The sequence below is a fragment of the Ascaphus truei genome, chromosome 7 (genome assembly GCF_040206685.1).
Source record: "Ascaphus truei isolate aAscTru1 chromosome 7, aAscTru1.hap1, whole genome shotgun sequence".
Taxonomy (NCBI): domain Eukaryota; kingdom Metazoa; phylum Chordata; class Amphibia; order Anura; family Ascaphidae; genus Ascaphus; species Ascaphus truei.
The window spans coordinates 42665234-42677315 of record NC_134489.1 but is presented as its reverse complement, the minus strand read 5'-3'; the positions used below and the strand labels follow the sequence as shown (position 1 = coordinate 42677315).

The 12082-nt window shown below is 48.5% G+C and overlaps 1 protein-coding gene across 1 annotated transcript in view; it reads right to left on the bottom strand.

The window, feature by feature from the left end:
* The window catches only part of SELENBP1 (selenium binding protein 1), a 29349-nt gene extending 23564 nt beyond the window's left edge, over window positions 1–5785 (bottom strand). The window contains exon 1 of the mRNA XM_075608052.1: window positions 5658–5785. Within this exon, the coding sequence (XP_075464167.1) occupies window positions 5658–5661 (4 nt within the window). The 5' untranslated portion in view covers window positions 5662–5785. The remainder of the gene's footprint in view (window positions 1–5657) is intronic.
* Window positions 5786–12082: the final 6297 nt, after the last annotated feature.

Here is a 12082-nt window from a genome sequence, read left to right as displayed (position 1 = left end):
GAAGCTCTTGTTTGTACTATAAAAGTTCCTGGCGGCCATCCTTATTCTATCTGCATATCCACGCCCAGCCTGCACCCAACCCAGCACCCTGACCGGGTCTGAGAGCCTGAGCCCAGCCTGCACCCAACCCAGCACCCTGACCAGGTCTAAGAGACTGAGCCCAGCCTGCACTGACCCAGCACCCTGACCAGATCTGAGAGACTGAGCGCAGCCTGCACAGACCCGGCACAGGACTGAGAACAACCTTGTATATAGCCATCTTGATGCAAACACCTTTACTGGGAAAGGAGGGTTATATAAAGCAGCGGTGCGCAAACTGGGGGGCGCAAGATTTTTTGGGGGGGAGAGTGGGCAGTTGCAGAGGTAGCGCACTCTCCCCCCAGGCATTTAAATTAAATGCCGGGGGACCGCACGTGGTCTCGGCAACCTGTACTTACCAAGGTTCAGTCGGCTCCAGAACACGTTACCATGGCAACAAATGACGCCGCAGGGTCATGTGAAGTCACGGTTGCCACGGTAACGTGGCGTCAAATGATACAGCGGGTCACGTGACGTCACACGACAACAAACACGGGGGGGGGGGGGGGCGCAGCAAAAAAAAAAAAAAAAAAAAAAGCTTGTGCGCCCCTGATGTAATGTATCAGCAATCATAGTGGAAAGACCTGGAACAAAGGCAGGTGTGCGCATTATCTTGCAAGCAGCACAGAGAGGAAGCTGGAAGCCTCACGCATTGTTGGCCCAACTCGTGAGAAATAATGAACACGATGCCAGGGGCCAATGAGAGGAGAGCACAACCCTGCATCATCCTATCAGACATGTATTAATGCAGCTGGAACAAGACTGATTAGAACTTGTTGACAATGAACACTGCAGGACATACAAAACCTTTCCCTGCATTCTCCTCCAGCACTGAAGGGCCAAGAAACGTCATGTCTCTCATGCCTTATCCTGAGGACATCCGCCAACCTAGCAGGACTCACACCGCTGCCAGTCTCAGTTGAATCGGCAACCCCACCCACTGGAATGTTAATGAGCCATGGGGTCACAAAGAAAAGATCTTTTTGTTCACAGACGCATCAGACTCAACCTCACCCACCCAGCGTACATCTGCGTTGCCCCAAAAGGCACACAGCCTTTGGCGCAGCCAAAGGGCGTGAGCCGTTTGCTGATGTTAAAGCTGTTCTATTTCTAATCTGGAACTCACAAGCCCTTTATCCCCTGTACCCAATTTTCCTACTTTATCTGTCCATGAAATGTCTGTGAAATGACTGTGTAACCCAGTACTTTTATTGTAACCATGTTTTTTTTATAACTCTGTGCCCTGGACATACTTGAAAACGAGAAGTAACTCTCAATGTATTACTTCCTGGTAAAACATTTTTATAAATAAATAAAAACACCGGAATCCTGCCAGACTCTGTGCTGCCAGGCAGGTCTGGCAGAGCAGAGTTTAAAGGTTCAGTCCCAAGTAGCGGGTCATGTTTTTAAAGAACCCTTCAGTGGAATTGGCTCAGGATTCAATGACCTTTAAAAGTAATGGTTTTACTTAGTTGTATGTTAGGCTGCGTCCATGCCCCCGAAGACCGCGCAGAGGCGTGTGCGATGTCACCCGCGTTTTCTGGCCAGGTTAAACATGATGGGAGGGGGCGTCTAGGGCGTGGCATGACATCACGGAGCTGGTTCGCCCTCATTGGGCGAACCGCTCACGTGACCAAGCCGTCATGCTATGGAATCAAATGGAACCGATTCCTCGCGCATCGCATGCTCCCTCGCGCTGTCCATGGCTGCGATCATTGCCTTAAGGCATTGTGATCACTCCGCGCGGTCTTTGGGAGCATGGATGCAGCCCAATTATGAAAAGCCTGCACACCTCCTGATGTGCTCCTTGCCGCGGGTACTGGAGGACCAGGACACTGCTGTAGCAAATTGCCGAGGATCAGAAGATGGTTCTCACCTGGATATGATTACCGTATCAGTCCCTGCATAGACTTTTGTCAAGATGAGGACGGGATATAGAAGTGTACACACCACATACCCCAAGTACCAAGATGAGGACGGGATATAGAAGTGTACACACATACCCCAAGTACCAAGATGACATTACTGACATTGCCAAGTACCAGATTAAAATACTGCTGGCTGTACAAGTGTGAATTAGCAATAGAAACAGACAAGAACATAGGTCTCATAAAATAAAAAGGTGTGAAAGTAACGCCAGAGGCGTCTCTATTATTGGCAAGCCCAACATTTGTAACGGGAAACTACTGGGAACTCATTTGGACTTTTCCCTGCTTGGATGATGGTTTTCCCGCGGGAGTAACCCATCACGTATTTTGTAAAAGGAGAAAAAGGGAAGAACCAGTCTTTTTTTCAACTCTGGGAACGGGCCTGAAGATGGGGTTTATCCCCCGAAACGTTGTCTCATTTATTTAAATTTACCCCCTACCTACACTCTATTCCCTCCTTCCCTGTTTGAGGTACTTGTTACTCCCCTGTGCATTTGCAGTGAGGGGGGAGTGTTCACTAAGGTCCCTCCTGTATCAGAGTGACTGAGGCCTGATGCGTCGCTGGTATATATATATATATATATATATATATATATATATATATACATTAATTTTCAAATGGAGTGATTATCTTTCTCTTTTGGCAAAACTCTTGCTGACTTGTATGTTTTTTTCTGATGAATGCTGGGAACATCCTGTATGTGTGTCGGATATTCTTAAGGGGATAGGGCCTTATTTTTGGTTCCCTCTGCACCACACATTAATCATCCCACTGAACCACACAACCTAACACTTATATAACCCCAGAGAAATGTCAAATGCATTGTCACACGCCGGCAGCAAGCAGTCACTGTGCGCAAAAAGAAATAAAGCCTCATTATTGTAAAACATCAAGATTGGGGATTTTTTTTAAATAAAAATGTACTGTTTGTATCTGTCTAATATATATATATCTGACATGGGTTATTTAGTAAATGAGATGCTATTTTGTGCGCTGTCCTTTTATTTGTTGGGTTAGTGAAAGGACGTGTGTAATATTATTACAGATCAACCCTGTTATAGCGCGATCCGCTATAACGCAAATCCACTTATAACGCAGTATTAACGTGGCTCCCGTTTTTAACATTTAAAATATATATTTTTTTTATTTTTGGCAAACTTACACACACACACACACACACACGTAAATACTTTAACATATGAGAAAGACAGTTACACACAAATGTTAAAACCAAAGGACGTGGTAATTAACTCCCATCGTGTATAGTAAATGTGGGGGGTGATGTAATGCAAAACCTCACTGTTGCAAGGAAAACTTCCTAATACAGTATATCACCTAGACTGCCTACTAGATAGTGTGGCAGAATGGGTAAGGATGATAAAGCTGTGAAGTAATGTTACTACTGTCTCAAACTCAATATAGAGTTACTGCATGATAAACACCAATGACTCACATTGATAGTCTGCAAGTCTGCCACAACACCTATCCATATTCTAGTGTTGCTGGTTAGTGGGCACAAAAGCATGTGATGCAATGATGACTCACACTCATTACAGTGCTGCCAGTTGACATATAAAAGTCGGTGTATAAATTGCTCGTAAATCCCGTGCTAGCAGCAGTATGGATATACCTTTAAAATCTCCCCTGACTGCTAGGGGCCGCTGCACGGGACTCCGCTCTTAACGAATGCCGGATGAGACAGCCCCCCAGGTAGTGCTAGGCCAACTAATGCTAGTGGCTGCCTCCTGGGGCCCACATCTTAGTTTAGCTAACTGTATTAGTAGCGGGGTATGATTACTAGGAAGCAGAACCTAGCGATAAGGTCCTGTCGTCTGTGACATCACAATGATGTCATTGGCGGGGGGGCTGCCACTGCAATGCCAGGCTCAGGGAGAGCTGGGAGAGAAATCCCAGCTCTCCCCCTCAGGCGGGCGCGGAGTCCCTGATCGCGGCGGCCATTTAAAAAAAAAATTAGTGCGACCCCGGTTATAACGAGGTTTGATCGGGTGGCCCCTGAGGACCGTGTTATAACGGGGTTCAGCTGTATTAGGGAGAAGGAGCAGGGGAACCTGGTTCAATTCCCGGTGTTGGCTCCTTGTGACATTGGGCAAGTCACTTTATCTCCCTGTGCTTCAGGCACCAAAAAATAGATTGTAAGCTCTGTGGGGCAGGGACTGTGTCTCTGCAAAATGTCTCTAAAGCGCTACGTAAAACTAGCAGCGCTATACAAAAACATGCTATTAATATTAGAATAATGATATTCTTCCCGGGAGTGTGCGTGCATATCTGTGACTGGGCAGGCTTACAGCCACATCTGCAGATTCCAACATTTCACAAAGCACAAAATATATACAGCCCGAGAAAGGGAACGTCCGCGGCTCGGACATGCAAAACATCTGGACATATGCAGGGACCTAATCAAAGTTATCATATAAACAGACCCCATTAAAAGCTGTGGGGTTATTTGATTAACAATATGGAGCTATCCTTTGCACCAAGAAAATCTATCTATCTCTGCAAGGCGTTACATACATACATACATTGGTGTGGAAAAGAAAGTACACCCTCTTTGAATTCCATGGTTTTACATATCAGGGCATAATAAAAATCATCTGTTCCTTAGCAGGTCTAAAAATTAGGTAAATTACAACCTCAGATGAACAACAACACATGACATATTACACTGTGTCATGAATTAACAAAAATAAACACACACACACACACACACACACACACTATGCAGAGCAATGTATATCCATACCATACAGAGCAATATATCTATCTTGATTTCATATGATATACCATCACATTTCTTCCAACTGGACTTAAGCGCGTCACAATTACAGTATGGTGGCGCGGTATGCAGCACATGGGATTTTTTTGTTAAGCCATCCCCTCCCCGCAGAGCTTACAATCTATCTCCCTGTGCCTCAGGCACCAAAAATATAAAGTGACTGCCCAAGGACACAAGGACTGGACATTGAACCCGGCTCCCTGATTCAATGGCATTGATTTAGAGGCTCTCCCCCATAACAAGCAGAGCAATACACCTATACCATACAGAGCTGGGCATATAACACATTGCTGGACAGGCTGGCAGGGAGGGGTTCTGCTTTACTGCAGAATACACAGTTTCAAATAATCATAACACTTACTAGCTGCAAACTGCAATGTACAATGACAACTGCACGGTCAGCACTACCAGGGATTCAGGGTCACTGGAACCTACACACAGTGCAGTGCAGACACTTAGATCACAGCTGCGGCTTTATAGGAGAGTCAGGCAAATACCCAAAGTCAAGTTCAAGTACAAACTGCATGTCCCAAACTCTCCTGGTAAAGGGTGTCCTAGCCTGCTGTGTACCTGCAATTCTCCTGCCCATATACACATACCAAATCTTAGCCCCAGTGTTAGCTGAGGAATCCTGCAGTGTATGTGTTCCTACCCCCCCCCCCCCCTGCCCCTGGCTGTCTGTGTGAGGGGTAAGTGGGTGTGTGCATTTACATGGGCTTTTCCTGTGGACTTTGCATAAGTGGGATATTTTTCTGTGTGCGATTGATTTATAGCTTGTGTAACACTATGACGTGTCTTATATTTGGGGTGCACTGAGGGGGGATCCTGTTGCTTCGGGGGTACCCTGATCTCTCACCCATTCTGCAGCTGTTTTCTAGTCTCTCCAGGTGTCTCTGCTCCTGTTCGCCTCTCTCTGGTGAGACTCTGCTCTGGGACTGAGCCTCTTACATACCCCAGGGAGGACAGGGGGAGGGACAGCCCAATGGGAGGAGTAGGAGACCTTGGAGGGGAGCAGAGTGTAGTCTGTATTTGGGTGAGTGAGACATGACACACAGCACTTCTTGTGCTCATTTAAATAAACAGCAACAGCTTTATCTCCATGTATGCAATGTATGCCTGATTTATTTCTGTATGTAGGGCATGTTTAATATGTGAATGCTACAAAATAATCAGCACGTGGTCACTGTTATGTATATATTACAAAATAAACAGCATGTGTTCCCTGTTAATATGTATATATTACAAAATAAACAGCACGTGGTCACTGTTCATATGTATATATTACAAAATAAGCAGCACGTGGTCACTGTTAATATGTATATATTACAAAATAAGCAGCACGTGGTCACTGTTAATATGTATATATATGTAGCCCTCTGACCTAGACGGGTCTACTGGTGCTGGCTTTACCTGCTGGCTCACAGAGATCTGAGCCTCCGCCACTGGGAGCCTGGGGCAACAATATAATAACTGGCAGCGCCTCCACTTGCCCATGATCCCCAATGTGTGAGATTCCCCTGAACAATAACAATAGCTCACAGATATAATGTTAACCTTTACTGCATGTGTTATACACAGGAACATTGATAACCTTTGGATACCTGTGGCCCATGCCACACTTCACTGTACAGCAGTTATCCCACCACCGTGTATGTCCCACACCATGTCCAATGCACCCGACCAGTCCCTTGGTCACTTAACCCCTGAGTGTCCCCAAGGAACCCACCCCCAAGGCGGAATCAGCGCCTGTAAGGTACCGGTATGTTGGAAATACCTGCCAGGCGCTTCAGCACCCGCTCGCTGACACTTCAAAAAGGATCCACTGATCAAGCGCAGTCTATCACGATGAGTTTCCACCGCAGGGGATGTCTCCAACGTGCTCTGACTCTGTAGCGTAGTCTGATCTCCAACTACAAGTAACAGGATTCTCAGTGCAGTACTGTGTCCCTGACTGATACTATGCACTAACCAGGCAAGGTCCCTATCTAAGGGCTGTTCCCTGCAGCAGCCACAAACTAGTGGTGTCTCGGCATGCTTGTCGGGGTCACCGCAACTCGGGCTCGATTGCGCATGCGCGAGCTCTAAAGATGGCGACGCCCTAGACCACACAGCGCCGGGAGCCTCCGGCGACACAGCCGCCCCTCCTGCAACCTCGCAGCGCTCACCGGAGGTAGAAACGGGGACAAGGCTACATCCTCCCCCTGGTGAGAAATCCAACGGCCCCGCTTAGGAACGTTACCAAGGGCACACATTTTACACAATAAAAATGCATATATATGAATACAACTTATCACTTGTATCAGCTCTACATAAGATTATACATTTCACTGAACATTCCGATAACGGATCTCCCTTTACTGCGAGCCCACTACTGAGCCTCATAATGGGGTGCCCCAAATTGATCATAAGTCATCCTCATGGGAGGTTGACCAACTCTTTGGCTCCTGCGAAGCTGCTCTTCGGTCACTCCCTCTGGAGAGTGACTAGCATTGCGGCTCAGTCTCTTCCCTTGAGGGGATCAATGTCTCAACATAGTCTCTTTGAAGCACAAAGCATGGGCCCTATGGATCTAAAGGCTGACTCACTGGAGTCACCCTATTTGGCGTTGGACCATAGGGCCCTTTACCCGTAGCTCCTTCGAGAGATGCCCCGGTGGTCGGAAGGCCCCTTTGAGAGGTTCCATCCACAGAGTCCTCAGAGGTGGTTTTATTTACAGTCTCTGGACCAACCTCTGTTGAGTTTGGTTCCCCATCTAGGGGAGTAGCTACTATTTCGGATTCTTCATCTCCTACTTGGGGTATAGGGAGTAGATGGTTTCGATGCCATACCTTTACCCGGCTGTCGATGTCTTTGATACGATAAACCGGGAGGCCAGGCATCTGTGATTCAACCTCATACACCCCATCTCTCCAACGTTCGGCCAGTTTATGCTTCCCAGGAATCCCTAGATTACGAAGGAGGACAGCATCTCCAGGACGAATTTCCTTATGGCGAACTTTATGGTTGTAGCGCCGTTTGTTGCTAGCATTTAATTGAGCTGAAGCTTTCTCTGCCAATTTATATGCCTGCTGCAAACTGTCCTGTAGCCGTTGTACATACTTGAAATGCCTCCTGTTGGATACCCCATCGGTAGATATCCGCAGATGTATATCCACTGGTAGCCGAGCTTCTCGTCCGAACATCAGGAAGTAAGGAGTATACCCGGTGGATTCGTGACGGGTGCAATTGTAGGCATGCACCAAGGACTCTTCTGCGAGTCCTTCAGGGTGTCAAGCATGTCGAGCAGGGTTCGGTTGAACCATTCAGGCAGAGCATCCCCTTCTGGGTGGTAAGGAGTCGTTCGGGACTTAGTGATACTCAGCAACTTAAGCAGCTCCCATATGAGATTGCTTTCAAAGTCCTGCCCTTGGTCCGATTAGACAATCCGTAATGAAGGAAATACTTCTTCCATAAGACTTTAGCTACAGTAACAGCCCTTTGATCTTTGGTAGGGAAAGCTTGTGCATATCGAGTGTAGTGGTCCGTGATCACCAGTACATTGCCGATGCCTCGAGTGTCTGGCTCGATACAGGGAAAGTCCATGCACATAAGATCCATGGGCTCGGAGCTTTTCAAGTGGGCCATTGGCGCAGCCCTGGTGGGTAGAGTCTTTCTTTGTATGCAACGGGTACACCGCCTACTGTGCTGTTCCACTGACTCCCTCATCCTTGGCCAGAAAAATTGATCGAGTGGAGACCTTCGCAGTTTCATGCTCTCGGCCGACTGCAAGGGCAGATGTTTTAAGTGCTGGTCATAGAAAGGCCGGTAGATGATTGTCACCTGGGATCCGGTATCCAGCAAGGCCGAGAAATATATGCTTTCCACTACGACTATTATAAGGGCGGCCGGCACCACCCTACTCTAGGCGTCTTGTTGAAGTGTTTCCTCTGGAATGGGTTCTGGAACGCTCTCCGGAATGGTGGAGAGCGATTCCATTGTGTTACGCTGTGCTCACCACGGACAAGGAGGGACCCCGAAACTGAGGTGAGATGGGTAACAAACTGCACCCACAGCTACGGGGACACGCCTGGAAAGTGGAAAATAGGCGTCTGGAACCGTCTGGGAGTATAAGATAAAGTAAGATACTCGCCAGACGAGAAGGGAGATTCCAGAAGATAGGTGGTACCGAGAGCCTGGGGTCCAGAGCCGGGAGGTAGGTCGGAATCCGCAAACCAAGGTGAAGGGGTCGGGGAGTCCAGGAGGTCAGAATACAAACCAAGGGTAGAAGACCAGAGCGGATCCATAGCCAGGCCGGTTCGGTACGCAAGGGATCACTAAGGAGACAAAGAGACAGGAACTGAGGCAGGCACGACCGTGGTTAACACAGGTCATACAAAGCTATGCTCAGCCAAAGAATGAATGGCTGAGCAAGGTATAAGTAGAAGGAAGTTCAATAGGGAGAGGGGGAGTAACGAGGGAGCGGCCCCAGGGAAGATAGGGATTGGTAGGGAGACTTACCACAGCTGTGCTAGATGTGCAGCTTGTGAGCGGTGCACGCGCATCAGACGTGTGCGCCGCGCGGGAGAGGCACGCGCGGCCTCAGCTGGGGGTGGGAGCTCCCCCTGAGGGAGGACGTAAAAGTCCTCGGCTGTGCGCGCGCATGCATGAGATCAGTAGCCGCCGCGGGAAGCGGAGGTGAAGGCAGATCCCGCCCGCGGCAGCGAGAAGGCAGAGCTGGAGCGGGGGTAAGTGAAGTCGCGGGGGGAACCCCTTTAGAGAGAGGTGGTCCCCCGGACCTTACACATTGCCTGTACGATGAAGGATGAGGCTCCAGTGTGGGGTCTTTTTGGTTTTGAACAGTCCTGTGCGAAATGACCGGGTCGACCACAATTGTAGCAGCGTACAGCGTGGTTGGCGTCAGGGTCAGGATAAGGTCTTCTAAGCACCCTGGATGCGTAGAAAGGCACCTCTGATGGAGGAGTGTTCTTGGATAGTTCTGCCTCTGTGGGTTTTTGAATCGATGTCCCCTTTGTCTCTTTCGTGTGGTGCTCCTTTTGAGGTAGTCGTATGTCTCTCCCCCTTTGGAGAGTCGCAAGACGTTATGGAAGGATGAGCCCACAAGGTGATCTCTTGACCTTGCACTCTATCCATTAGATCTTCAAAAGAAAGTGGAGATTCTGGAGAAAGGGTGCAACTGGTACATATAGCAACCGGGTGCATAGGCAATGTGCCCTGCAGAAGTTGCTGTATTCGAAGACAATTAGCCTCTGACACAGGGACGATCTACTTTTTCACTAGAGTCCATCGGGCCAACTGGATCCGGCGGAAAAACTGCGACACAACTTCTCTATGACCCGTCTGCTTTACGGCGTCCGAGCAGGACCACTCTGGGAGCACTTGCATCGCATGGCCCTTCCATTCTTCGAACTCGGCTTCTCCTAAGGGTGTAGGCCGAGTTCCCGAGAAAGCCTTTAGTTTGCGGTACTGGTATGATTGAGAGGACTGTTAGGGCTTCTACCAGTTGTGGCAGGGTCACCCCCAATGCTGAGTTCCCTGGGGACAGGGGTTGATGCGATTCTGGCCTTGGGCTAGGGGTGGGCCACTGACTGGGCTGGTGCTCTCTGGGGGTGTAAGATGGTTGCAATGGCTGGGTTAGAAGGGGTGCCTCCAGAGGGGTCCCCGGACTGAAAATCACCCTGGTCAGGAGGGGATCGGAATAGAGTAATGAGCACCCCATGAGCAAAGCGTCATACTGATACCACCAGAGTGTCCCTAAAGTACATTGGGTGCCAGGCAGAAATACCCTGATGTCCCTTCCTCCCAATGTCAAGGCCCACCCAAAGTGTTGGAGATAGCGCTATCCCTTGAAGTGTTGGTGCACTTAGTTGGGTACCGGCCCGGGGCTCCAGCACCTGGGAAATACAGAAGAACAAAGAGGATTCGTCTGATCCAACGTTGTCGTCCGCGATGGCGTCCGCCTCCGCGTGGGGTGAATTCCGGCATGGATAATATCACCTTACCGTCTATAACTTGTAGCTGGTCTGGTCCCAGACCGCAGGCCAGTCACCGCGTGGCGTCTAACCGGTGCTGTACCTGACTATATGCAGCTACTGGGAAATGGTCCCTAACTATGGGCTTTCCCTATAACAGCCACAACCTACTGTGAGTCGGCTCCTAGCTGGGGCCTAAGGGGGGAGATCTGACCAAGTCCAGGGAAGCACTGCTCCCTGGACACTACCTGCTCCTCAGAGGTCCCTCTTCCGACTGGCGTGGTCCTACTGAGCGTGCCTAAAGTACCAATCTCCTGCAGGGGAATTCCGTGAGCCCTATTGGCTGCTGTGGCCTGTGTCCCTAGTCCCAGAGGCTCATGGGAGTTGTAGTTCACCTGTGGAGCTATGGGGGTAATGGCCGCTGCTTCTTATGCACTGCGCATGCGCGAGCAGCCACTTTTCATGCGTGACACTCGGCAAGATGGCGACGCCCTCGGCGGATCACCGGCTACCCGCTCGCCCGGAGGTGAAAGGGGGAACCTGGCTACATGTATATCTGTAATAATGTATATCTGTAGTATATAACCCTATTGTATATCTGTAGTATATAACCCTAATGTATATCTGTAATATAAGATGTCACTGGTGATACAGTACACAAATAAATATAAATATATATATATATATATATATATCGGAAATAGCCGTGTCAGTCCAGTTGCGATAGTGCAGAATAAATGAGTACTTCAGTATTAGGTGATACCTTTTTTATTTGGACTAACAATTTATGTCATAGGACATAGGAGTGTTCTCCTCTCTTCCTCAATGTATTGCTGACCTGAGGAAGAGAGGAGAACTCCTGAAAGCTTGTCCTATGACATAAATTGTTAGTCCAAATAAAAAAGGTATCACCTAATACTAAAGTGTGTGTGTGTAATAATTACAAATATCCTTGGGGTGTCAGGAATCCTTTGTAATTTATCACTGATCGTACTGCTGAGTATCACTGACTGAAGAGTCACTCATATATCAGTACTGAGTATCACTGACTGAAGGGCAGTCACTCATATCAGTAATTGAGTATCACTGACTGAAGGGCACACTTACTCATATATCAGTACTGAGTATCACTGGCTGGAGGCTAGTATTTCATATTGAGTATGACCCATCAGCACAGTCTCACTCCTTATTGCAAAGTCTTTCTCATTACCCTCAGGTTTCCCCCTCAGTAATGGCTGCCACTCAGCTCTGAGCCCCTCACTCCCTCACTGAATGACCCACTGGTTGGCTCCCTCCCGCCATGCTGCGCTTG